Raw genomic sequence first — 23,502 nt, 5'->3', positions numbered from 1 at the left:
AGGTGGCTACCCTCTATTCATATTGAGACAATTAGTCTTTTGAATAATGCATTGTCCCCGTGGGACTTTTTGCTTATATTGAATAACTGAGGCAAATAGCCTTTATGAATGCCTTGAGAGGTCTTTAGGATTCTCTCTAATAGAGAGAATTTATTTTGGAGGAAACGTTAAGCCTTTTTAGGGTTTCCCTAAGTCTTAGGCTATAAGAGTCCATGAGGATTCTTTCCTTCTTACTAGACTATAGTAATAAGATCAAATCCCGAGTTTATAGGGGAACAATTCTTACCTCCTTCATCTTCTGCGGAATCCTGCGTTACAGACAGCCTTCATGTCGTAACGTCCTATTGTGCTTTCGTGTGACAGGGCCTGCATACCGCTAGGAGAGTATATCATCACAGAGTTTTTATGGAACTTCCGCAAATTCAATCCTTTATAAAAGATTGATTCCAGGTCTTTATCAACCGGACCCCGGCCTTCGGGGATTTTTAACTAGTACGCTCCGTTGCTGTAGGCGGTTTCGGAGTATGTGTGGGCCTTCCCATGTCGGTCCCAGCTTTCATTGATATTATGTAATGCTGGTGCTGTTTAGCCAAAGTACATAGTCGCCGGTTTTGAATGAAGTAGGATTGATTCTTTTGTTGTAGCCTCCTTCGGCTTTCTTTTCGAACATTGTTTCTCCAATGAGTGCATTTTCTCTTCATTCTTCTGATAATTCCAGGTCAACTCTGGGTTCCTCCAAGTTTCCTTCAGTATTTAACATTCTATGTGTCGATATTTGGAATGCTGCTAGTACCATGACTTCGGTACCGAAGGCTTGTCCGAACGGTGATGCTTCATTTCGGATTATTTTGTTTGCTCAGAGGACCAAGGGGAGTTCGTCTACTCACTTCTTCGTAATATGGCTTGTTTAGAGACTATGTACCACAGGTGGTATGTGTATAATTATGTGATGAAAGTTTCGCACCTTTGAGTATCTTTTCCTCGTGGTTTTTTATGGCTAAAACTACTGTGATAGGTCCTTTAACAACTAGATCCTTAACATTGAGATGATCTTCAAATCTAGAGCCTTCGTTACGGAGAAGCCTTTGTGTCGTAGCGAGCCACTGTGATAGGTCCTTTAACAACTAGGTCCTTAACATCGAGATGATCTTCAAATCTAGGAAAAGATCTTCAGATTTGATGGTTGCGTGACATAGCGGATAAATCTTTTGAGAACATAGGGGCCTCGAAACAGAGAGGCCGCGTAACGCAGCGGATATATATATATATATATATTTTTTAAAAGGGGATCTCCAAACAGGGGGGAGATCTTCAGATCTAGAGGTTGTGCTAAGTCACATGGAGGCACATGACATGTATTGTTTGGGTACATCTCCCATCTTTAATAAGTCTGGTTCAACGCACGTTATCATAGTTATTTTGAGAAAGTGGATATGGGATCTGAAAGTAAAGGTCCCACGGATGATGGGTGTTTTTGGTTGTTTGTTGGCGATTCCCCGAAGGTAGAGTGAATCTCTTTACGCCAATCGAATATGATTGATATATTGCCAATTGAGATCGTGCCAATGATTATGGATCTAGTTGATTGTGTTTAGAATGCTCATGGAAGGATATTATCATATCCCATATACAAGGATGCTTTTGCTTAATCATTATAGGCTGTGGGAGGCTTCGGGACGGAGAGTCATCGTCACGCCGCATGTTGCTGATATGTGAGGATATTATTGTAGGTTGCTGGAGCATCTTTTATAGAGAGAAGAGGACGTCCAGATATGTGTGTGTGTTTTCTGAAGAGGAGAAGAATGAGAATTTAGGTTTAGGTTCATCCATATATATAGGGATAGAAATCTTGGAGAATAAGTTTAGGGTTTTAGAGAATATTCTTAATAATATGTCAGATCTGGTATTTAGGACGAAATAAGAGCAAATCTCTTTAATTTAGGAGGATGAGATTGAGATAATTTCTTCCATATTTAGATAAGGCTTACAGCGGATACCTTCGTCACGCAGGGTCGGCTCTGTCACGAAGGGTGACATACACCAACAATTAGGCTCCGAACCTTGTCATTAATACTAGTGTGCCGGAGCGTTCGGATCATTAGTGATGGTACATCATCAGCCCACATCTAAGATGGTTTCGGCCCTAGTTGCTAATGTGTGGTCGAGGGTGAGTGAAGGATTCAAAACAACTGACTTTTTGAATCCAAAAATTTTGATTAATACGGAGAAAAAATTAATGTTACACATTGCTGAAAGATTTACATGTTCTGGAGTATGACATTTTTGGCTGGTATATTATCATGTAGAGCATCTACCTGTCGGATTCACAACGACCTAGCTCACAGGGCATAAGATTCTTATGTGGCCCGTTAGTGACTATGACCGTTGACCAATGGGTTCAATCAACAATTATGTAACATTATATCAAGAAAACTTCTTCGACCCAAGCACACGGCAAAGGCTCGGTCTACTACTTGAACCAAGACTGAAACAGAACTTGATATATTACAACTGATCAACATATCTACATGTCATTCTTAGATATAATTTGGTATTTAAATTTTAATCACTCAAACAGAAAAACAGAAAAAGTAATACCTCCATTGGTTTCTAGTGACAGGAACAATATTACTATTAAATAATATTCACATTCGGAAAAAGAATGAGAAGCTTGAAAGGGAAGAACCTAATGGAGGAAGCGATTATATTTATTTCATTGCTCATTTTACTCTACATCCCGCAAACCTACGCAGCCGAACTCAACATCGTTTCGAGTTCAGAGTTCTTGCTAGAAGAAGATACATTGGTGTCGCCAGACAGAACATTTGAGCTTGGATTTTTCAGGCCAAATGGCTCTGAAAATAGATATGTTGGTATTTGGTATAAGAAGATATCTGTTAAAACAGTGGTTTGGGTTGCCAACAGAGACCGGCCGCTCACAGGTGCAGCTCCAGGTGTGGTAAAGATAGTCGATCCAGGAAATCTTGTCATCATGAACAATGTTACTAATCATGTTATGTGGTCAACCAACACAACGTCATCAGGTAACACAATTGCAAAGCTTCTTGACACTGGAAATCTAGTTGTCACCGATGGAAACAACAATAAGATTCTCTGGATGAGCTTTGATTATCCAACTGATACTTTTCTACCTGGCATGAGGTTGGGGAAAAATTTCTTGACAGGTCAGGAATGGTATCTATCTTCATGGAGGAATAGTAAAGATCCAGCTCCAGGTGAATTCACCTGGATTTTTGACACGCGCAGTTTACCTCAGATTCTACTAAAACAAGGTGCGCTGGTCAAATTCCGGAGTCCGCCATGGACTAACGAAGTGGTTAATGTGTTTAAACTTGCCCAGAATATTGTTACATACAACATTGTTATAAATAGAACAGAGGTAGCACTTTCTTTTAATCTTGTAAACAGTTCTGTCCTATCAAAATCTACATTGAGCTCTTCTGGGAAGTATGAACGCTTCGTGTGGGTAGAAGAGGGGAAAAGATGGGATGTTCGTATTGCGTTGCCAAGAGACATTTGTGATACATACAACATATGTGGGGCTTACGGACATTGCATCATGAGAAGCAGCTTCCAGACATGTTTGTGCTTAGATGAGAAAAAATTTGTGCCAAAAAGCCCAGAAGAATGGGAGACGGGAGATGGGCGTGATGGTTGTGTTAGGACAACACTGTTAAATTGCAAAAACGGATCAGATGGGTTTAGAAGGTATCCAAATGTGAAATTGCCAGACACACCCACTATCTGGTTTAACAGGAGCATGGCCATGAAGGAATGTGAAAAAGTATGCTTAAACAACTGTAAATGCATGGCTTATCTAAATACAGATATTAGCGGAGAAGGAAGCCGCTGCTTGCTTTGGTTTAATGACCTCATAGACATCCAACCATTATCCGAGGGTATGCGTGGTCATGATATCTTTGTAAGAATAGCTTCCTCTGATTTAGGTAATTATTTTTTTCCCCTAAGCTCGCAAATTCACACCTACATGTTTATATATGAGACAAACTAGTAAAATTTTTGTATATATGTTATAGTAAAATTTGTTGTTCCTATTTTAATATCCTGTAGTTGATCAATCGCAGATCACAAAGGAGGAACAAACATCAAACTCATCCTAATGGTAGTGTTCCTGATCATCATTGTAGTAGGCTTGAGCTCTGCTTGGTTCTGCTACACATGGAGAAAAAGGTTTAAAGCAGAACCAACGGCGAAATGTAAGAAATCTCATCATATTTAGCTACATTTGTGTGAATATGTCAAATACTTATTGAGCATATTCTATCACTTATAAGTCTTCTTTATTTTTAATACATAGGGGAATCATTGCAAGTCCATGAAAGCAAGAGAGAAACTATGGAGCTACCATTGTTTAGCTTCTCTACCATAGAAAAAGCTACTGCTAGTTTTTCACCAGACAATAAACTTGGAGAGGGTGGATTTGGACCAGTTTATAAGGTAACAATATAACATAGTATGCCGTCAAAAGTAGTCCATAAGATTAGTATTCATTGCCTCACAAACCCAACTTGACAGATCATGTTACTTCAGAAGATCTTCATCACACACCCAAAAATTGATCTTGGCTTTATCACGCATTTTATATACGAGTGATAAAGTCACACTCATATATCTATCCATTTACACAGCCAGACACATAGTCACATATTGCACAAAACTTTCATTTCACATTCACACATGGTCGTTTTAATATTTGTTAAAGCTATATTTGCGCCTAAAACACAAAACCACTGTGTTAAGTTAATGTAACTTATATGTTCTGGCTCGCCTGGTATGCTCGCTGGAAACTTCAACTTCCGGCAAAATCATATGATTTCTCACTCATGATAAATTTTGCATCTAGAAATTGACCAAAATTGGGGGAGGCTTTATTGCAAAAGTATCGAAATCAGCCATGAGACTAACCTGTAATGCAAAACATGGTTGGTTTGAGAAGGGAAGGGGGAATGCAATTTGCTTCGTCCCTGCAAAGATTGTAAAGCCACACTGAAATTCAATACAAATACATGACAAATAATATGGATCTATGTGGTGTAAGCATGCCACATATAAAGGAAGATAAGGAAGAAATCAGATTAATGTTTGTATATATAATTACACATTGCAATTTGTAATTTCAGGGTATCCTAGAAGGAGGGGAAATTGCGGTTAAGCGTCTCTCCAGCACGTCCAGTCAAGGACTAGATGAGTTCAAGAATGAAGTTATCTGCATTTCCAAACTTCAACACAGAAATCTTGTTAAGCTCCTCGGGTGTAGCATTGAAGGAGAAGAGAAACTATTGATCTATGAGTACATGCCTAACAGAAGCTTAGACTTATTTATATTTGGTGAGATTCATATAGTTTCCATTGTTTTAACATAAAGAACTACTTGTCTAAGTAAACCATCTCCAATATGGTCTTTTGGATAACATCCATACATTTTACAAGAGGTCTTAATTAGGTTTGAATTTTAGTCTTGGTAAGGGAAAAGTTCGGATATAGTCACAGGATACCTTGGTTAGACTATCACTACAAATAATGTAGCATTTATTCACATTTTTAGTTAGTGTGAATAAATTAAAAATTTTGTCAAGAACTAAAGGTGTGTAGAAATTTACACTAAAAAGTGTGTAGAATTAAAAGTTCACACTTTTTAGTGTGAACTTTCCTAATTATTTTATAACACCACATTTGTTCATGTTAACTATCCATACATTTTACAAGAGGTCTTAATTAGGTTTGAATTTTAGTCTTGGTAAGGGAAAAGTTCGGATATAGTCACAGGATACCTTGGTTAGACTATCACTACAAATAATGTAGCATTTATTCACATTTTTAGTTAGTGTGAATAAATTAAAAATTTTGTCAAGAACTAAAGGTGTGTAGAAATTTACACTAAAAAGTGTGTAGAATTAAAAGTTCACACTTTTTAGTGTGAACTTTCCTAATTATTTTATAACACCACATTTGTTCATGTTAACTAAAAGTGTGAATAAATGCACATTATTTGTAGTGTATGTACATCTGAGTGGAAAAAAACTGTCAATCCCCCGGTAATATGAATAAAGAAAATTTATCCGTTTACCCAATTAACTATATATACTTGTTTGTTAAAAATCCTTTTTAACTATACTTGTCTGTTAAAAATCCTTTTAACTATACTTGTCTATTAAAAATCCTTTGAACTATAGTTGTCTATTTAAACTACGTAATAATAACCTACAATTTAGCAGATAAAATACGAAGCACACTTCTTGATTGGACAACACGCTTCCACATCATTGAGGGGATTGCCCGAGGACTTTTATATTTGCATCAAGATTCACGATTAAGAATCATTCATAGAGATCTTAAAGCTAGCAACATTCTACTAGATCTTGACATGAACCCCAAGATTTCAGACTTCGGGATAGCTAGAAGTTTTGGAGGAAATGAGAATGAAGCAAACACAGAAAGAGTTGTCGGCACATAGTAAGCTACCAAATCCACTTGTTGATTTATTAAATGTTTTCCAAGATTAATTGTTGTAATAATCCTAAAAACATTTGTGCTGCATTTAGCGGCTACATGTCCCCAGAGTACGCATTAGATGGTCTTTTCTCAACGAAGTCGGATGTCTTCAGTTTTGGTGTATTGGTACTGGAGATCATAAGTGGGAAGAGAAATAGAGGATTCATTCATTCAAATCATAGCAATAACCTCATTGGACATGTAAGTTCCCTAGCCACAACTTCATCTTTTGATATAATTTTGGTACTCTACTATACACCTACTAACTGTTTTAAATTAAGGCTTGGACAATGCATAATGAGAACAGGTCATTGGAACTAGTGGATACAAATCTAGAGGAAGCATTCAATCCATCTGAAGTCTTAAGATCAATAGTGGTGGGGTTGTTATGTGTTCAACAAAGTCCAGATGACAGGCCAAACATGTCATCCGTGGTTCGAATGTTGGGTAATGAGTTGGGTGAACTGCAAAATCCTAAACAACCAGCATTTTTCACAGAAAGAAACATAATTGGCACTGATAGCTCATCGAGCACTAATGCAACAAGTTCAACCAATTATTTAACTACTACAGAGGTAGTTGCACGATAGAATGCTCGTACGTAACCCCAAAATTAGAGTTACATATGTCATAATTTTCTTATTTATATTACCTTTGGGTGCATGTCTCTCATAATGCTTATATTACATGAGATGTTTCACTTATGGGTACGTATACATGCATGTCACTAGCTAGTGTATTATAATTTAAATGTTGATTATCTGATATTGTTAGAATGAAATTAAAGACATTAAGATGTATAATTGTGGTAAGTATTATTATACTTTATTCACATGCTTAGACATATCTTTTTTTATTGCTTCTTAAGTACATATATACCTAATTGCCTATCATAAATCTTTACATTAATATTAATTATTCTTATGATATAAAGGGCCAATGATGACTAGTCCAACTGGTTAGAGGCATCTCAGGTTTTACCCAAGGTCTTGAGTTCAATTTTTAGGGATGACAAGTCTTGGGTCTAAATACTTGTAACGGCTTATGGTCAACATCTCGTTGTCTAGAGTACGTGCAAGACTTCAACATTATACGGTGAGGTTTCCCTGATGTCGCATACCGACTGAATATCCGAAAAAATATATGATATAAAGGGCTGTGATTATCTGAATACTAAACTTTGTGTGAAAACCAGAAAACTAGAAACATACTGTGGTTTGAAATATTATACAATGTGTTTATAGTTGTCCATCACCACCCCCACTACCACCAAACCGAAAATTGTGATACGGTACAGGCAAGTCCCTTAATTGAACGGTTGCGCCGTTAGGGGGGCTTCGCCCTTCTCGGTATCCTACCTTGAGGCATTTATAAAGGGGTTGGAAGCTAGACGTGTATGAAAATAGTATGAAGTTGATGGATGACGATCCAAGAGATAGTGTAATGGTTTGATACGGTATGCTTATTGCCCTTATTGTCATGGCTCCGCCATGGCATCACCGTAGGGGTAGCGGCTGCGGCTACAAGATGATATGAAGAAAAAGAGTGGTTTGTAAGCAAATTAAAGTGGGTGACTTGGAAAGAATAATTTAGGGTGTTTAAAAACAGGATATTCCTAAAGTGTTTTGGTTGGTTCGATTTTATAAAAAATGATTATTCGATGTTACTAAATAGAAATTTGGGCCTTTAAATTTGTTGTAAAGCCCACATTTAAGATGGTTTCGGCCCTAGTGGCTAATGTGTGGTCGAGTGTACACAACAACAAAATGTTTGATTATTTACATATTTTTAATGAAGATATTCACATTTAAATATGTTTACATTTGAATAAAGTGTGAAAAAAATTAGTTTTACAAAATGATGTCAAATCTTCACACTTCAAAGTATGAATATATTGTTATAAGACTTCACACTTTAAAAGTGTGAATAATTCTTCACACTTAAATATGTGAACATTTTCTCAATATATTTCACACTTAAAAGTGTCATAATATTTGTATCAATAATTCACACTTATAAGTGTGAAGAAATTACTATAACTTTTACTATAACTTTTCACGTATAAACATAATTGGTTTAATTGTTCACACTTCTAAAGTGTGAAGATATATTACACATTTCAATTGCCATCAACATATTTCCTGTACTATATAAGCTAGTTATTTTACTAGTCAAACTACATGTATATAAGTATACATCAATCAACAGAAACTTACACAATTCATAATAGAAATGATATCTACACAATAGAGATAATTATGCTACTTTATCATTTCACAATAAAAACGATATCCACTTGTACAACTATTCAAATGATAGCTACCTGTATACAAGTACTTATCATTTATTTATAAACTACACAAACTAAGTTTCAAGTAATGTTAATCCTCACTGCAAACTAGTAAATCCATGAGTTGTGATATAACTTTCTCGCACCTACTGAGAATCCCAGCAAGTCAAAAACTTCACTGAATGTTTATTCGACGCGCCCTGGAAAACTGAAAAATAATTTATAATACAAATACAAATTAGTGACCAACCATATCCATCAAGGAAAACAAATAAAGCTTCAAACAGGTTAAACATGGCAGTAAGTATACCATGACCTACCTCTAAAAACAAGGAAACATGACAGTAACTATTAGTATGTGATCACGTTAAATAAACGCATGTCCAATAATTATTTAAGCCTACGAGGTCATACAAAATGACACGGTAACTCTATATTATTAATTAGTATATTAAAGTAATATATTAATTAATATAATCAAGAAAAGATTAATTAAACTAAATTAAATATTTAATAGTGTTTAATTAATTAAAAGAGGAGGTGTAAAAGTGAATTTAGGAATTTGTATTGTTTCCTAATTCCACCACATGGGGGTCGAAATTTTGAGGCTTGGAAAGCCTTAAGATTGCTTGGTCACCAAGTTTAAAACCCATACAAATTAGTCTATAAATAGAGGCCGGGCTAATTCCAATTAAGGGTTTTCACATACATACACAATACAATCAATTGAGAAAAACCTCTCTTTTCTCTCCCTCTCTTTCTGTTTGGTCGAAGCAAGAAAACCCCAAGGGGTTCGGGTTTTAGGGTTTTCGATATTTAGGGATATAAACAAAGGGTTGTTGATCGTAATTGGGTACTAGCATACGGTACAAGGGTGTTTAGTGTGCGATCGTAGAGAGGTTTTACTTTAAACTCTAACTAATAATAATAATTTTGTTATTAATATTATTTGACGCTTTGTGCAAAGGTACACGCTTCAATCCTTTACTTTGCTAATTAATGTGATTACATATACGTTCTTATCCGCCACATACTCGTGATTTGTTATATGTTTATGTGCTCATAAATCCTAACAGTAAGTAAAGTTGTTGTCTCTAAAATATACCAATTGTATACTGGTATGTATACCATGACCCATTATCCCATTTTGCCACCTCAAGGCTAAACCATGAAAGAATACACCAAGTAATTTCATTTTTTTAAAAAATAGACATAACCTGTGTTCGGGATGCATCTTCACTTGAGATAAGCGCCTTAGATGTAAAGATATTATCAGCAAATTGTTCACAGGTATAAATGTCAAGATTGTTTCTTTTGATTCCTCACAACTATATATGTGAAGTTCTTATATGTATTTTTTCACACTTCTTGTGGTAAAACTTTTTGGTTCATTTTTTCACATTTAAAAGTGTGATTATGAGAAATTACTTTTTTTACATTTAAACATGTGATAAACTTTTATATTTCTTCACATATATAAGTGTGAACTAGTTTTACAATATTTATTCACCTATAAAAACATGAATATTTTTTTAAAAAATAGACATAACCTGTGTTCGTGATGCATCTTCACTTGAGATAAGCGCCTTAGATTTAAAGATATTATCAGCAAATTGTTCACATGTATAAATGTCAAGATTGTTTCTTTTGGTTCCTCACAACTATATATGTGAAGTTCTTATATGTATTTTTTCACACCTCTTGTGGTGAAACCTTTTGGTTTATTTTTTCACATTTAAAAGTCTGATTATGAGAAATTACTTTTTTTACATTTAAACATGTGATAAACTTTTATATTTCTTCACATATATAAGTGTGAACTAGTTTTACAATATTTATTCACCTATAAAAACGTGAATATTTTTGTTTATATTTAAAAGTGTGAGGTTTTTAATTATGTTTCATATACTAAACACTTATAAATGTGTATATATTTTAAACACTTTTGGACTTGAATTTTTGTGATAAAAAATTTCACGCTTTCATAAAGTGTGAATAATAATGCGTGAACAATTGATAAATTTGTTGTAGTGAAAGGATTCAAAACAACTGACTTTTTGAATCCAAAATTTTTGATTAATATAATGTTTGGTCGAGGGTGAGTGAAGGATTCAAAACAACTGACTTTTTGAATCCAAAAATTTTGATTAATACGGAGAAAAAATTACTGTTACACATTGCTGAATGCTTTACATGTTCTGGAGTATGACATTTTTGGCATAACATTCCGTTAGTGACTATGACCGTTGACCAATGGGTTCAATGAACAATTATGTAACATTATGTCAAGAAAACTTCTTCGACCCAAGCACACGGCAAAGGCTCGGTCAAACTACTTGAGCCAAGACTGAAACAGAACCTGATACATTACAACTGATCAACATATCTACATGTCATTCTTAGATATTATTTGATATCCAAATTTTAATCACTCAAACAGAAAAACAGAAAAAGTAATACCTTTTCTAGTGATAGGAACAATATTACTATCAAAAAATATTCACATTCGGAAAAAGAATGAGAAGCTGGAAAGGGAAGATTTAATGGAGGAAGCTATTATATTTGTTTCATTGCTTATTTTACTCCACATTCCGCAAACCTACTCAGCCGAACTCAACATCATTACAAGTTCAGAGTTCTTGGCAGAAGAAGATACATTGGTCTCACCAGACAGAACATTTGAGCTTGGATTTTTCAGGCCAAATGGCTCTGAAAATAGATATGTTGGTATTTGGTATAAGAAGATATCTGTTCAAACAGTGGTTTGGGTTGCCAACAGAGATCGGCCGCTCACAGGTGCAGCTCCAGGTGTGGTAAAGATAGTCGATCCAGGAAATCTTGTCATCATGAACAATGTTACTAATCATGAAATGTGGTCATCCAACACAAAGTCATCAGGGAACACAATTGCAAAGCTTCTTGACACTGGAAATCTAGTTGTCACCGATGGAAACAACAATAAGATTCTCTGGATGAGCTTTGATTATCCAACTGATACTTTTCTACCTGGCATGAGGTTGGGGAAAAATTTCTTGACGGGTCAGGAATGGTATCTATCTTCATGGAGGAATAGTAAAGATCCGGCTCCAGGTGAATTCACCTGGATTTTTGACACGCACGGTTTACCACAGATTCTACTAAAACAAGGTGCGATGGTCAAATTCCGGAGCCCGCCATGGACTAATGAAGTGATTAGTGCGTATACACTTAGCCAGAATATCGTTGCATACAACATTGTTATAAATAGAACAGAGGTGGCTCTTTCTTATAATCTTGTAAACAGTTCTGTCCTATCGAAAACTACATTGACTTCTTCTGGGAAGTATGAACGCTTCGTGTGGGTAGACGAGGGGAAAAGATGGGATGTTCGTATTACGTTGCCAAGAGACATTTGTGATACATACAACATATGTGGGGCTTATGGACATTGCAACATGAAAAGCAGCTTCCAGACATGTTTGTGCTTAGATGAGAAAAAGTTTGTGCCAAGAAGCCCAAAAGAATGGGAGACGGGACATGGGCGTGATGGTTGTGTTAGGAAAACACCATTAAAACGGATCAGATGGGTTTAGAAGGTATTCAAATGTGAAACTGCCAGACACACCCACTATCTGGTCTAACAGGAGCATGGCCGTGAAGGAATGTGAAAAAGTATGCTTAAACGACTGTAAATGCATGGCTTACTTAAATACAGATATTAGCGGAGAAGGAAGCCGCTGCTTGCTTTGGTTTAATGACCTCATAGACATCAAACTATTATCCGAGGGCATGGGTGGTCATGATATCTTTGTAAGAATGGCTTCCTCAGATTTAGGTACTTATTTTCCCTAAGTCGGCAAATTCACACCTACTTGTTTATACATGCATGAGACAAAGTAGTTGATTTTGGTGCTTTTTGTATAAATGTTGTAGTAATATATATTGTTCCTATGTTAATATCCTTTAGTTGATCAATCGCAGATTCAAAGGAGGAACAAACATCAAACTCATCCTAATGGTAGTGTTCCTGGTCATGATTGTAGTAGGTGTGAGCTCTGCTTGGTTCTGCTACACATGGAGAAAAAGGGATAATGCAGAACCAACGGCAGAATGTAAGAAATCTCAACAAATTTAGCTACATTTGTGCGAATATGTCCAAATAGTTTATTGAGCATATCCTATCACTTATAAATCTTCTTTATTTTTAATACATAGGGGAATCATTGCAAGTCCATGAAAACAAGGGAGAAACTATGGAGCTACCATTGTTTAGCTTCTCTACCATAGAAAAAGCTACTGCTAGTTTTTTACCAGACAATAAACTTGGAGAGGGTTGATTTGGACCAGTTTATAAGGTAACAATTATATAACATAGTATACCGTCATAAGTAGTCCATAAGATTAGTATTCATTGCCTCACAAACCAACTTGATAGATCAAGTTACTTAAGAAGATCTTCATCACACCCAAATAATTGATCTGGGCTTTTCAGAGCCATAGAAACAAACATTACAGCTGAATAATTTAATTTACTCTACCCAATAAAACGCTTCTTATATACGAGTGATAAAGTCACACTCATATATCTGTCCATTTACACAGCCAAACACATACTCACATATTTCACAAAACTTTCATTTCACATTCACACATGGTAGTTTTAACACTTGTTAAAGCTATATTTGCACCTAAAACACAAAACCACTGTGTTAAGTTAATGTAGCATATATGTTCTGGCTCGCCTGATATGCTCGCTGGAAACTGCAACTTCCGGCAAAATCATATAATTTCTCACTCATGATATATTTTGCATCTAGAAACTGACCAAAATTGGGGGAGGCTTTATTGCAAAAATATCGAAATCAGCCATGAGACTAACCTGCAATGCAAAACATGGTTGGTTTGAGAAGGGGAGGGGGGGAATGCAATTTGCTTCGTCCCTGCAAAGATTGTAAAGCCACACTGAAATTCAATACAGATACATGACAAATAATATGGATCTATATGGTGTAAGCATGCCACATATAAAGGAAGATAAGGAAGAAATCAGATTAATGTTTGTATATATAATTACACATTGCAATTTGTAATTTCAGGGTATCCTAGAAGGAGGGGAAATTGCGGTTAAGCGTCTCTCCAGCACGTCCAGTCAAGGACTAGATGAGTTCAAGAATGAAGTCATCTGCATTTCCAAACTTCAACACAGAAATCTTGTTAAGCTCCTAGGGTGTAGCATAGAAGGAGAAGAGAAACTATTGATCTATGAGTACATGCCTAACGGAAGCTTAGATTTATTTATATTTGGTGAGATTCATATAGTTTCCATTGTTTTAACATAAAGAACTACTTGTCTAAGTAAACCATCTCCAATATGGTCTTTTGGATAACATCCACACATTTTACAAGAGGTCTTAGGTTTGAATATTGATAGTTTTAGTCTTGGTAAGGGAAAAGTTCGGATATAGTCACAGGATACCTTGGTTAGACTATGTACATCTGAGTGGAAAAAAACTGTCATCCCCCAGGTAATATGAATAGAGAAAACCTCATCCATTTACCCGATTAACTATACTTGTCTATTAAAAATCCTTTTAACAATACTTGTCTATTAAAAATCCTTTGAACTATACTTGTCTATTTAAACTACGTAATAATAACCTACAATTTAGCAGATAAAATACGAAGCACACTCCTTGATTGGACAACACGTTTTCACATCATTGAGGGGATTGCCCGAGGACTTCTATATTTGCATCAAGATTCAAGATTAAGAATCATTCATAGAGATCTTAAAGCTAGCAACATTCTACTAGATCTTGACATGAACCCCAAGATTTCAGACTTCGGCATAGCTAGAAGTTTTAGAGGAAATGAGAATGAAGTAAGCACAGAAAGAGTTGTCGGCACATAGTAAGCTACCAAATCCACTTGTTGATTTATTATATGTTTTCCAAGATTAATTGTTGTAATAATCCTAAAAACATTTTGCTGCATTTAGCGGCTACATGTCCCCAGAGTACGCATTAGATGGTCTTTTCTCAACAAAGTCGGATGTCTTCAGTTTTGGTGTTTTGGTACTGGAGATCATAAGTGGGAAGAGAAATAGAGGATTCATTCATTCAAATCATAGCAATAACCTCATTGGACATGTAAGTTCCGTAGCCACAACTTCATCTTTTGATATAATTTTGGTACTCTACTATACACCTACTAACTACTTTTAAATTAAGGCTTGGACAATGCATAACGAGAACAGGTCATTGGAACTAGTGGATACAAATCTAGAGGAAGCATTCAATCCATCTGAAGTCTTAAGATCAATCGTGGTGGGGTTGTTATGTGTTCAACAAAGTACAAATGACAGGCCAAACATGTTATCCGTGGTCCGAATGTTGGGTAATGAGTTGAGTGAATTGCAAAATCCTAAGCAGCCAGCATTTTTCATAGAAAGGAACATAATTGGGGTTGAAAGCTCATCAAGCACTAATGCAACAAGTTCAACCAATAATTTAACTGTTACAGAAGTAGTTGCTCGATAGAACATAACCCCAATATTGGGGTTTTCTTCTCGTTATTATTTTTTAGGTGCATGTCTCTCATAGTGGTCTTGGTAATTGATCTAGAAAGAATAATAGGATTAGTACACTAGATTAGGGGGGTTAATCTACAATTTTTAATATTTGACGTTGCACCACCATCACCATCTGTTGTCGTCATCACACTGTAACATTGCGCGGATGCTATACTAGTATCTTTTTAACTAAGTAACATTGTAAAGTAATATTCTTTACTTTCTATTTAATTAAAAAAACAACTAGATAAATGTTCGCACAATGCAATTTAAAAGATTTTTATATGCTATGATAATGTATTATATAATATATATATATATATTTAAAAGTTCATACTACATGAGATTAATCACCTTATGGGTATATATGCATATCACTAGTGTAATACTTGTATAATTTAAATGTTGATTATCTCCTAAATTTTTCTTTTTAACAATTAAATTAAACATACTAATGATGACTCTTTGGTATTATATTTATCATTTACCAGCTTTACATACAAGAGGTCTCGAGTTTCACAAATAACAACTAAGTGGTCATAATTTTGTTTTTGCAAATAAAGATTTTTAAAACAATGATAAAATATGTTAATAAAAGTCAAATACCACCATAAATAAGGTGAATATAAATTTTCATACATGTCTCATTACCGACATAAGATATACGGGATTAATAATTATCTACATAATTAACTGGACAAAACAAAAAACAAATGAAAGTATATTATTGGTACTAAAAAGCAATAGAAAGAAAGAAAAGGAAAAAACACCAAAGTTAGATTATATAGTTGATTGTATCTAAGAAATTACAGATAAAGAGCAAACATTAGTTGAAATCATGATTAGAAAAGAAAATATTAAAACCAAAAAACGAAAACACTCCAGCAATAAAAACTAATTAAAATGCAAACTTGATATAATTAATTAATGATAAAAAAACACGTATACTTTCAAGATAGTCCCTATGTTTTGTACAACTTTTTAAGAATGATCCTTATTGTTTGTACACTTTCACAATTTCTATCTTTCGTCAAATTCACTAGCCTGATACTCCTATATAAGGTCAACTATTTTGTTGTAATATGTTACCTGAGCTATGTCCTATGTGATTGTTTGCATGAGTTTTTTTTTTAGGTTTTTCTTTTTGGCATATCCTTTAAATAAATTACCGATTATATCATTTGTTTTTGTTTTACGATAATTTATTGTACAAAGTTAATATGTTCTCGGCACATTGAATTGTATGGTAGTTTTATTTTTTTTATGCGTATTCTACCTATAATAGCATTATGTTAGTAGGTTGTCATATTTCCCCCGATTTGCCACACTTTCATTTGTTTATTTCATGTGTTGCTATATAAACGTAAATACATAATGTCTTTTGCGGCAATGTCCGGGTAAAATATCTCGTTAGGTAAAAACTTTAAAAAGAAAAAAGAAACTAAATAAAATCATGCAAGTATCCACGGTTCACTATCTAATGGACAGTGCCCAAATTTAGAAAGGAGAATTAGTCTCTACAGTATGACCAAAGTCATGGTGGCCAAGATACACACTACTCCAGAATACCAATCAATTTTCGGATAACCACTTGATCTTCTATCGTTAATGATTGCAACTATATGACATCGACAGGTTGACCCAAATGCCAGGGCCTGGTCTAACTTCATAAAGACAAAGATAAGATCTATAATATTAGTATTATAAAAACGAAACAAAGACATCAATCATTTGTCTTATTATGATTCAAGTTTAACTATCACTATTCACTAGCAATCTAAATCATTAGTTTCTAAAGCTAAACTAAATTAAAGAAGAATCACAATGGAAACTGCAGCCATTTTTTTTATGTTTTCTTTACTCCTGTTTCGCAAATGCTATGCTGCTGAGCTCAGCAACGTTTCAAATTCATGGTACTTGAGAGATGGAGACACGTTGGTCTCGACAACAGGGATTTTCGAACTGGGATTTTTCAAGACAGATAACTCGGAGAATAAATATCTTGGCATTTGGTATAAGAAAATCTCTGTTCAAACGGTGGTTTGGGTTGCCAACAGAGACCGACCGATCCCTGCAGGTGCATCAACACCTGTCTTTAAGATAGCTGATCAAGGAACTTTAGTACTCCTCAACAATAAGAGCAAGATTTGGTCATCCGGAACAACAATGAACGCATCACGAAATGCAACTGCAAAGCTCCAGGACAGTGGAAATCTAGTAGTGATGGACCAACATGAAAAGGTTCTCTGGCAAAGTTTTGATTATCCAACTGATACTCAACTACCTGGAATGAAAATAGGGAAAGATTACTTACGAGGCATCGAATGGCGTCTATCATCATGGAAGAGTAGTCAGGATCCAGCTCCTGGTGAATTCACCTGGGCTGCAGATACACTTGGCTACCCTGAAAACAAAATAAAACAAGGTGCATTGGTCAAATACAGGGGCGGTCCATGGACTAATCAGAGGTTTACTGGGGTTACACTATTTAATATGAGCATTAACTATGCATGGGTTGCAGTTTTGAATAATATGGAGGTGTCTTTTACTTATATTGTTGAGAATAGTTCTTTGTTAACATATGCCAGCTTGAATTCGGCAGGGCAGCTAGAAAATTGGGTTTGGTTAAAAGATGCTAAAAAATGGCAGCTTAGCTTCTCATTACCAGGAAGTATTTGTGATACATACAACATATGTAAAGCTTATGGAAGCTGCATCGCAAGTGCTGATATGGTCAAACAGTCATGTACTTGCTTGGATGAGAAAAGATTTGTGCCTAGAGACCAAAAAGGTTGGGACATGGACGATTGGTCGGGTGGGTGTGTTAGACGAACACCGTTGGATTGCAGAAACGGGTCAGAAAGGTTTATCAAGTACTCCAATGTTAATTTGCCAGACACGGAGAGTACCTGGTTTAACTTGAGCATGAGTTTAGACGAATGTGAAACCATATGCTTACAGAATTGTACTTGTATGGCTTATACATATCCAGACACCAGCCTTGCTGGAAGGGGTTGCTTGATTTGGTTCAATGATCTTATAGACATCAGACTGCTTCCCGAAGGCAGTGCTGGTAGAGACATTTTTGTAAGAATGGCGTCATCTGAATTGGGTATGACATGCGTGCCTTCTGTGCCCAACTCGTGAAAGCACTTGGTTTTTACATTGTTGTACCATTCTTACCAATTAACTAATCAAATCGGGCTTAAACCTAATGCATACTAGGTATTTACATGATATCTAACTTTATTTGTTATGTTTTTACATACAGCTGTTCAACCAGTTTCCAAAAAGAAGGGAATGAAAAACATTAAAATCATCCTACTTGTAATCTTTCTGGGAGTTCTTCCTATAGGCTTCATATGTACATGGTTTTGTTATAAACGAATAAAAAGAAATCACGCGGAGGAAGGTAAACAAGACTGGTGGAGTTGATCAATATAAGAAAACTTGAGTAGCTAGTATGTACTTGTTAATGATGCAAGTTGAACACATTCTGTAAGTTTAAAGCCTGCTTATTCGTAATTTGTAGGGGAGGACATGGAGCTACCATTATTTAGCTTCCCAACAATTGCTAAAGCCACTGCCAATTTTTCGCCGGAAAATAAACTTGGAGAGGGTGGGTTTGGACTTGTTTATAAGGTAATATCTGTGCAATTTTCATACAGTTTGGTTTATAAAGAAACAGAACATATATGGCGTGTCTATAACACTGAATTGAGTTGCATTGGAACCATCCATATATTATAAAAGCTTCATTGTCAGTCATTGAGTAAAATAAGAAAATGAATATGTACGTGGTTTAAGCAAGAGACTTATTATACAAGAGAGAATGAGTCACATTCTCAACTTGTATAGTTTATCGATTGTAAATAGCTAGTAAATCTTCAGGGTCTGCTAGAGGAAGGGCAAGAGATTGCAGTTAAGCGTCTCTCCAGGAATTCAAGTCAAGGACTTGACGAGTTCAAGAATGAAGTCATATGTATCTCAGAACTTCAGCATCGAAATCTTGTGAAGCTTCTCGGTTGTTGCATATGTGGAGATGAGAAGCTACTCATCTATGAGTATATGCCAAATAAAAGCTTAGACTCGAGCATTTTTGGTCAGCATCATATTTTGTTACAAACTATTTTATTCCTAGTTTTGGCTTTAATTTAGCATGTTTTTATAAAAAGATTAAACCGACATGTTGGACAGACAAGACACAAAGCATGTTTCTTGACTGGACACAGCGCTTCAACATTATCAAAGGAATTGCTCGAGGACTCGTTTACCTACATCAGGATTCACGGTTAAGAATCATTCATCGAGATCTTAAAGCTAGCAATATTTTACTTGATCAAGATATGAATCCTAAAATATCAGACTTCGGAATAGCTAGAAGTTTTGGAGGAAACGAGACTGAAGCAAACACAGAAAGAGTTGTCGGTACATAGTAAGCCAAGGAAACCAACTATTCCTTCTAACTTCCCAGAAAATTTTATAATTCTCTAATAAGCATTTTTACACGTGCAGTGGTTACATGTCTCCGGAGTATGCACTAGACGGTATTTACTCCATAAAGTCAGATGTTTTTAGCTTTGGCGTCTTGGTGCTGGAGATTGTGAGCGGGAAGAAAAACAGGGGATTCATCCAAGCTGAGGACGAAAATAATCTCATCGGACATGTAGCTCACTAATCAAAACTTTTATCTTCAAATAGTCATCTAAATTGGTTAGACCAAATAAGTACATTGAACTCCATATATATTGTATTCAGGCATGGAGTCTCTATACAGAAGGCAGGTCAATGGAAGTAATGGATGAAAGTTTAGCTAAGTCCTGCCATCCACACGAAGTTTTAAGATCAATCGAAGTTGGATTGCTATGTGTTCAACAAAATGCAAGTGACAGGCCAGATATGCCGTCTGTGATAATAATGTTGGGCGGTCAGGTTGCATTACCACAACCTAAACAGCCAGCATTTTTCATGGAAAAGGAGCTACCTCGTGCTGCCTTCTCTTCAGTGACTTATACAACATCTTCGATCAATGAGCTCACTATCACGGAGGTCAATGCTAGATAGAGAGCTTACTAGCTAGTTTCATGTGCTCTAATTGAAGTACGGTGTGGTTTGGATCAGTGGCATCCTGGACAGAGGTTAGAGGTTCGATCCTCATCCATGCAAAGGACGGAGGTCCTTATCTAGCATTTAGGTCAAACCTCAAAGCAGTCTCTCTACCTAGGTAGAGGTAAGGCCTGTCCACATCTTAACCTCTCCCATACACCGTTGAGGTATTGGGCCTAGAACCCATGGAAGACGGCAGTGGGAAGTTCCTTTTCTTTTCTTTTTTTGTTTGGTAATAATATGTAGCTCGATGGAATAAAGTAGTCAAAGAATGGGAAGCATAAGGCCATCTTATGGATTTCAGTGATCGGATATAAATCAGGCCCCATAGATGAAATGCTTAAGGCTATGTTTGGTAAGAGCTTTTAGAGAGCTTTAGCTTTTAATTTTTGAACAAAAAGATCCTATTGTGTTAAAAGCTTTGTTTGGATGCAACTAACTTTAGCTTTTGAAATAAAAAGCTTCAAAATGAAACGCTACTTAGCGTTCCCGGAGCTTTAGTTTGGATGAAGCTTTTAATTTTTAAACACTACACAGATACCTCTTTTGCCAAACAACTCTAAAAAAATAAAAACTCTAACTAACAGCTTTGTTTAAAAGATACCGCTTAGTCGCTTATAGCTACAACTAAAAACTACTGCTACTCATAGCTACTTTAGCCAAACATACCCTAAATATATACTACCAATTCAAGCTTTATGATGTTGTACTTGTGGCGATATAGAACATAGAAAGTTGTAAATAAATAATGTAGGAGTGTTGATATCTTCGTCCATTACTACTGGAATTCTTTTACTTAGAGAGGGGGAGTGTTTCGAGAGTCCTGATTACATTCAGGCATTCGTGTAATTTTGAGATAGAAGTAAAATAGTTTGCCACTGAAAAAAAACATTTCTTAGACCAACATGAGTTTTGTATATATATATATATATACATGACTTTTGTGTATATATATACACAACGAATTTCCCTTTGGTTAATTAGTAAAGTCTAACACTTTTTTTCATATACTATTATTGTTTTAAGTTCGATATGTAAGTCAATAGTAAAACCCTAAAATTTAATCATGACCCGAGTTGGAAAAACTCAGAACCTCACTTACTTTGGCGGAGAATCTCCCTATTCTTGCATGTTTTGTTTTTTTTACCAGTCACCATTCAAATTTAGGAGGAAGACAATTTCGGGTACCCATACCTTCAGTAGCACTTTCTGCCGGCACCACTAGAGCCAACATCACAATTCTAGTCGCCACCAGTCCATGTCAAATCCTGATTTCCAGCCAACACCAGATTCCATGTCTAATTCAATTTTTTAAACATAATGTATCAAAATCTAACAATCACTTTTTTAAACATATGATACAAACAAATAGAACAATAGCTTACATCACTTTGTGACCATCTATTTTCCAGCCACACTTGCAAGTTGCAACCAGTCGGTTCAAGCCATTATTAGACCTCACAAACCATCTGAAATCACTGGATACCACATATGAAAGCATCCATAAATGACTGGAACAGAAACAAAACCGAGAAACCCATTACTTTGTGCAGATACAAGGCCATTACATAAGAACATTCTATTTTAGTCTGTGTATATATGCATCAAAAACAATAGTTGGAAGTATACAGTTATTGTTTTTATCCAATATAGACATATGTTAAATACAATAAATACAATATACCGTTTAAACAGATATTCCTTAAAAATGCGGTTACCATACTGGATGATAAATGCAATTACTAGACAGATCACAGATGAGACCACATACTGATATTAATAAACTTTTATACACGCCAATTTCTTATAAAAATTATGAATCAAACTAAATGACTCTAAGACAGAACTTTAAATACTCATTTAAAAAAATTACTCACTCATAATAACATGAGACTAAGAAATTGAGCAAGAACCAAAGAGACAATTCATATACACAAAACTCAAAACCTTGTTAGGAACAGGTTGCACAGCGGAAGCAAAACAGAAAAATAGATAAAGAACAAGAGAATTAACGTGGTATCTACCACACAATGTGTGTGAACTAATTCACGGCTGCAACTACGGTTTTTTATTAACTCAATACAACAATTACAATGCATAGACTTATAGATAACAGATTAGGGTTTCTTGGAGTAATGCACAAGTAAACCAGAATGGGTTTAGTAAACAAAACAAAAAACAGGCCCTAACGCCACTAGCCCAAAAGGACTTCAAAACCCAACAATCTTCCACTTGAAGGCCTTGTGGCAAAACAAGTCACCAACAAGCTCACAGCAATCCTAAGTCTTCAACAATCAGTAATTCAAAAAAACATGGAACAGAAGAAAAGGTCCAGGTCAACGACAAACCAAACTTCAAGCCATAACACACCTAGTTGCAACGGACCCCTATTCGTCAGCAAACAGAGGGCCCCATTGGAGCCTCAGGTGACTCCAACACTCCAACACGGTCTCAACAGACCCCGACTTTTCATCCTCAATCCCGAGTGATTCCCATTGACTCGAACCATCACATACAGGGACTCTAAGAGGAAGACTCTCCGCTAACAGTCACTTCTCAGGGATTTCATTCGGATCCCTAGTCTTCCGAACCCAACGTAGATTTCCAGACTGTGTTGAGCACTTGAGCTACTCCCACTGTCACGAAACTCTCGTACACCTTCAGACTTCCGAATACGCTCAAGCGGATTACCTGGAGTCCCAGAGTTCTTTACCGTTAACCGAACTCGTTTAACTACCGAATTGGCAAGCACGACTTTGGAGTTCGTCTTAACAGGGGTGGTCACTTCCCCAAACCGAACATGCACCATATAAAACGACCGTTTCTTGAATCCCCTAGCAACCACGAGATTTCCCTTAACGACCTTCCACTTTCCACCACCAAACTTAACGTCTAAACCTTGTTCATCCAACTGCCCAACGAAGATCAACTTCTTTTCAAGCCTTAGAATAACCCTGATATTACACAAAGTCCAAGTAGTGCCCAAAGTTAACGTCTAAACCTTGTTCATCCAACTGCCCAA

At 35.9% G+C, this 23,502-nt stretch overlaps 4 protein-coding genes and 1 pseudogene across 6 annotated transcripts; all 5 read left to right on the top strand.

The window, feature by feature from the left end:
• The first annotated feature begins 2,547 nt into the window (after nucleotides 1–2,547).
• Nucleotides 2,548–7,366, top strand: LOC122592303 (G-type lectin S-receptor-like serine/threonine-protein kinase At4g27290). 2 transcript variants are annotated; one of them, XM_043764507.1, is made up of 7 exons: nucleotides 2,548–3,968; nucleotides 4,107–4,238; nucleotides 4,340–4,479; nucleotides 5,163–5,370; nucleotides 6,258–6,495; nucleotides 6,585–6,735; nucleotides 6,816–7,366. In XM_043764507.1, exons 1-7 carry the CDS (start codon nucleotides 2,663–2,665, stop codon nucleotides 7,122–7,124), a joined length of 2,484 nt encoding a protein of 827 aa, XP_043620442.1. In that variant the 5' UTR covers nucleotides 2,548–2,662; the 3' UTR covers nucleotides 7,125–7,366. The 2 variants fall into 2 exon arrangements, with proteins under 2 accessions (XP_043620442.1, XP_043620441.1); XM_043764506.1 differs by having other exon boundaries at nucleotides 6,255–6,495.
• A 4,001-nt stretch (nucleotides 7,367–11,367) lies between these two features.
• On the top strand, nucleotides 11,368–12,396 carry LOC122591963 (G-type lectin S-receptor-like serine/threonine-protein kinase At4g27290). The gene has a single exon (XM_043764183.1). It carries the CDS (start codon nucleotides 11,368–11,370, stop codon nucleotides 12,394–12,396), a length of 1,029 nt encoding a protein of 342 aa, XP_043620118.1.
• Nucleotides 12,397–12,449: 53 nt separating this feature from the next.
• Nucleotides 12,450–15,391, top strand: LOC122592311 (annotated as a pseudogene).
• Nucleotides 15,392–17,198: 1,807 nt separating this feature from the next.
• On the top strand, nucleotides 17,199–18,589 carry LOC122591962 (G-type lectin S-receptor-like serine/threonine-protein kinase At4g27290). The gene has a single exon (XM_043764182.1). It carries the CDS (start codon nucleotides 17,199–17,201, stop codon nucleotides 18,519–18,521), a length of 1,323 nt encoding a protein of 440 aa, XP_043620117.1. The 3' UTR covers nucleotides 18,522–18,589.
• Nucleotides 18,431–20,898, top strand: LOC122592310 (G-type lectin S-receptor-like serine/threonine-protein kinase SD1-1). 2 transcript variants are annotated; one of them, XM_043764513.1, is made up of 6 exons: nucleotides 18,431–18,786; nucleotides 18,907–19,016; nucleotides 19,266–19,476; nucleotides 19,572–19,809; nucleotides 19,890–20,040; nucleotides 20,133–20,898. In XM_043764513.1, the coding sequence occupies exons 1-6, from the start codon at nucleotides 18,630–18,632 to the stop codon at nucleotides 20,436–20,438; spliced, it is 1,173 nt and encodes a 390-aa protein (XP_043620448.1). In that variant the 5' UTR covers nucleotides 18,431–18,629; the 3' UTR covers nucleotides 20,439–20,898. The 2 variants fall into 2 exon arrangements, with proteins under 2 accessions (XP_043620448.1, XP_043620449.1); XM_043764514.1 differs by lacking the exons at nucleotides 18,431–18,786; nucleotides 18,907–19,016; nucleotides 19,266–19,476 and having other exon boundaries at nucleotides 19,728–19,802.
• Nucleotides 20,899–23,502: the final 2,604 nt, after the last annotated feature.

Source organism: Erigeron canadensis, chromosome 3 (assembly GCF_010389155.1).
Source record: "Erigeron canadensis isolate Cc75 chromosome 3, C_canadensis_v1, whole genome shotgun sequence".
NCBI classification, from domain to species: Eukaryota; Viridiplantae; Streptophyta; class Magnoliopsida; order Asterales; family Asteraceae; genus Erigeron; species Erigeron canadensis.
The sequence above is the reverse complement of the archived record's forward strand: the minus strand, read 5'-3'. Positions and strand labels throughout refer to the sequence as shown.

Coding starts and splice junctions, on each gene's coding strand:
- LOC122591962 (XM_043764182.1), top strand. CDS start 17,199: ATGGAAACTGCAGCCATTTTTTTTATGTTTTCTTTACTCCTGTTTCGC.
- LOC122592310 (XM_043764513.1), top strand. CDS start 18,630: ATGTTTTTACATACAGCTGTTCAACCAGTTTCCAAAAAGAAGGGAATG. Junction 19,477..19,571: donor CTTAGACTCGAGCATTTTTG/GTCAGCATCATA, acceptor CATGTTGGACAG/ACAAGACACAAAGCATGTTT. Junction 20,041..20,132: donor AAAATAATCTCATCGGACAT/GTAGCTCACTAA, acceptor TATTGTATTCAG/GCATGGAGTCTCTATACAGA.
- LOC122592303 (XM_043764506.1), top strand. CDS start 2,663: ATGAGAAGCTTGAAAGGGAAGAACCTAATGGAGGAAGCGATTATATTT. Junction 5,371..6,254: donor CTTAGACTTATTTATATTTG/GTGAGATTCATA, acceptor CCTACAATTTAG/CAGATAAAATACGAAGCACA. Junction 6,736..6,815: donor GCAATAACCTCATTGGACAT/GTAAGTTCCCTA, acceptor TTTTAAATTAAG/GCTTGGACAATGCATAATGA.
- LOC122591963 (XM_043764183.1), top strand. CDS start 11,368: ATGGAGGAAGCTATTATATTTGTTTCATTGCTTATTTTACTCCACATT.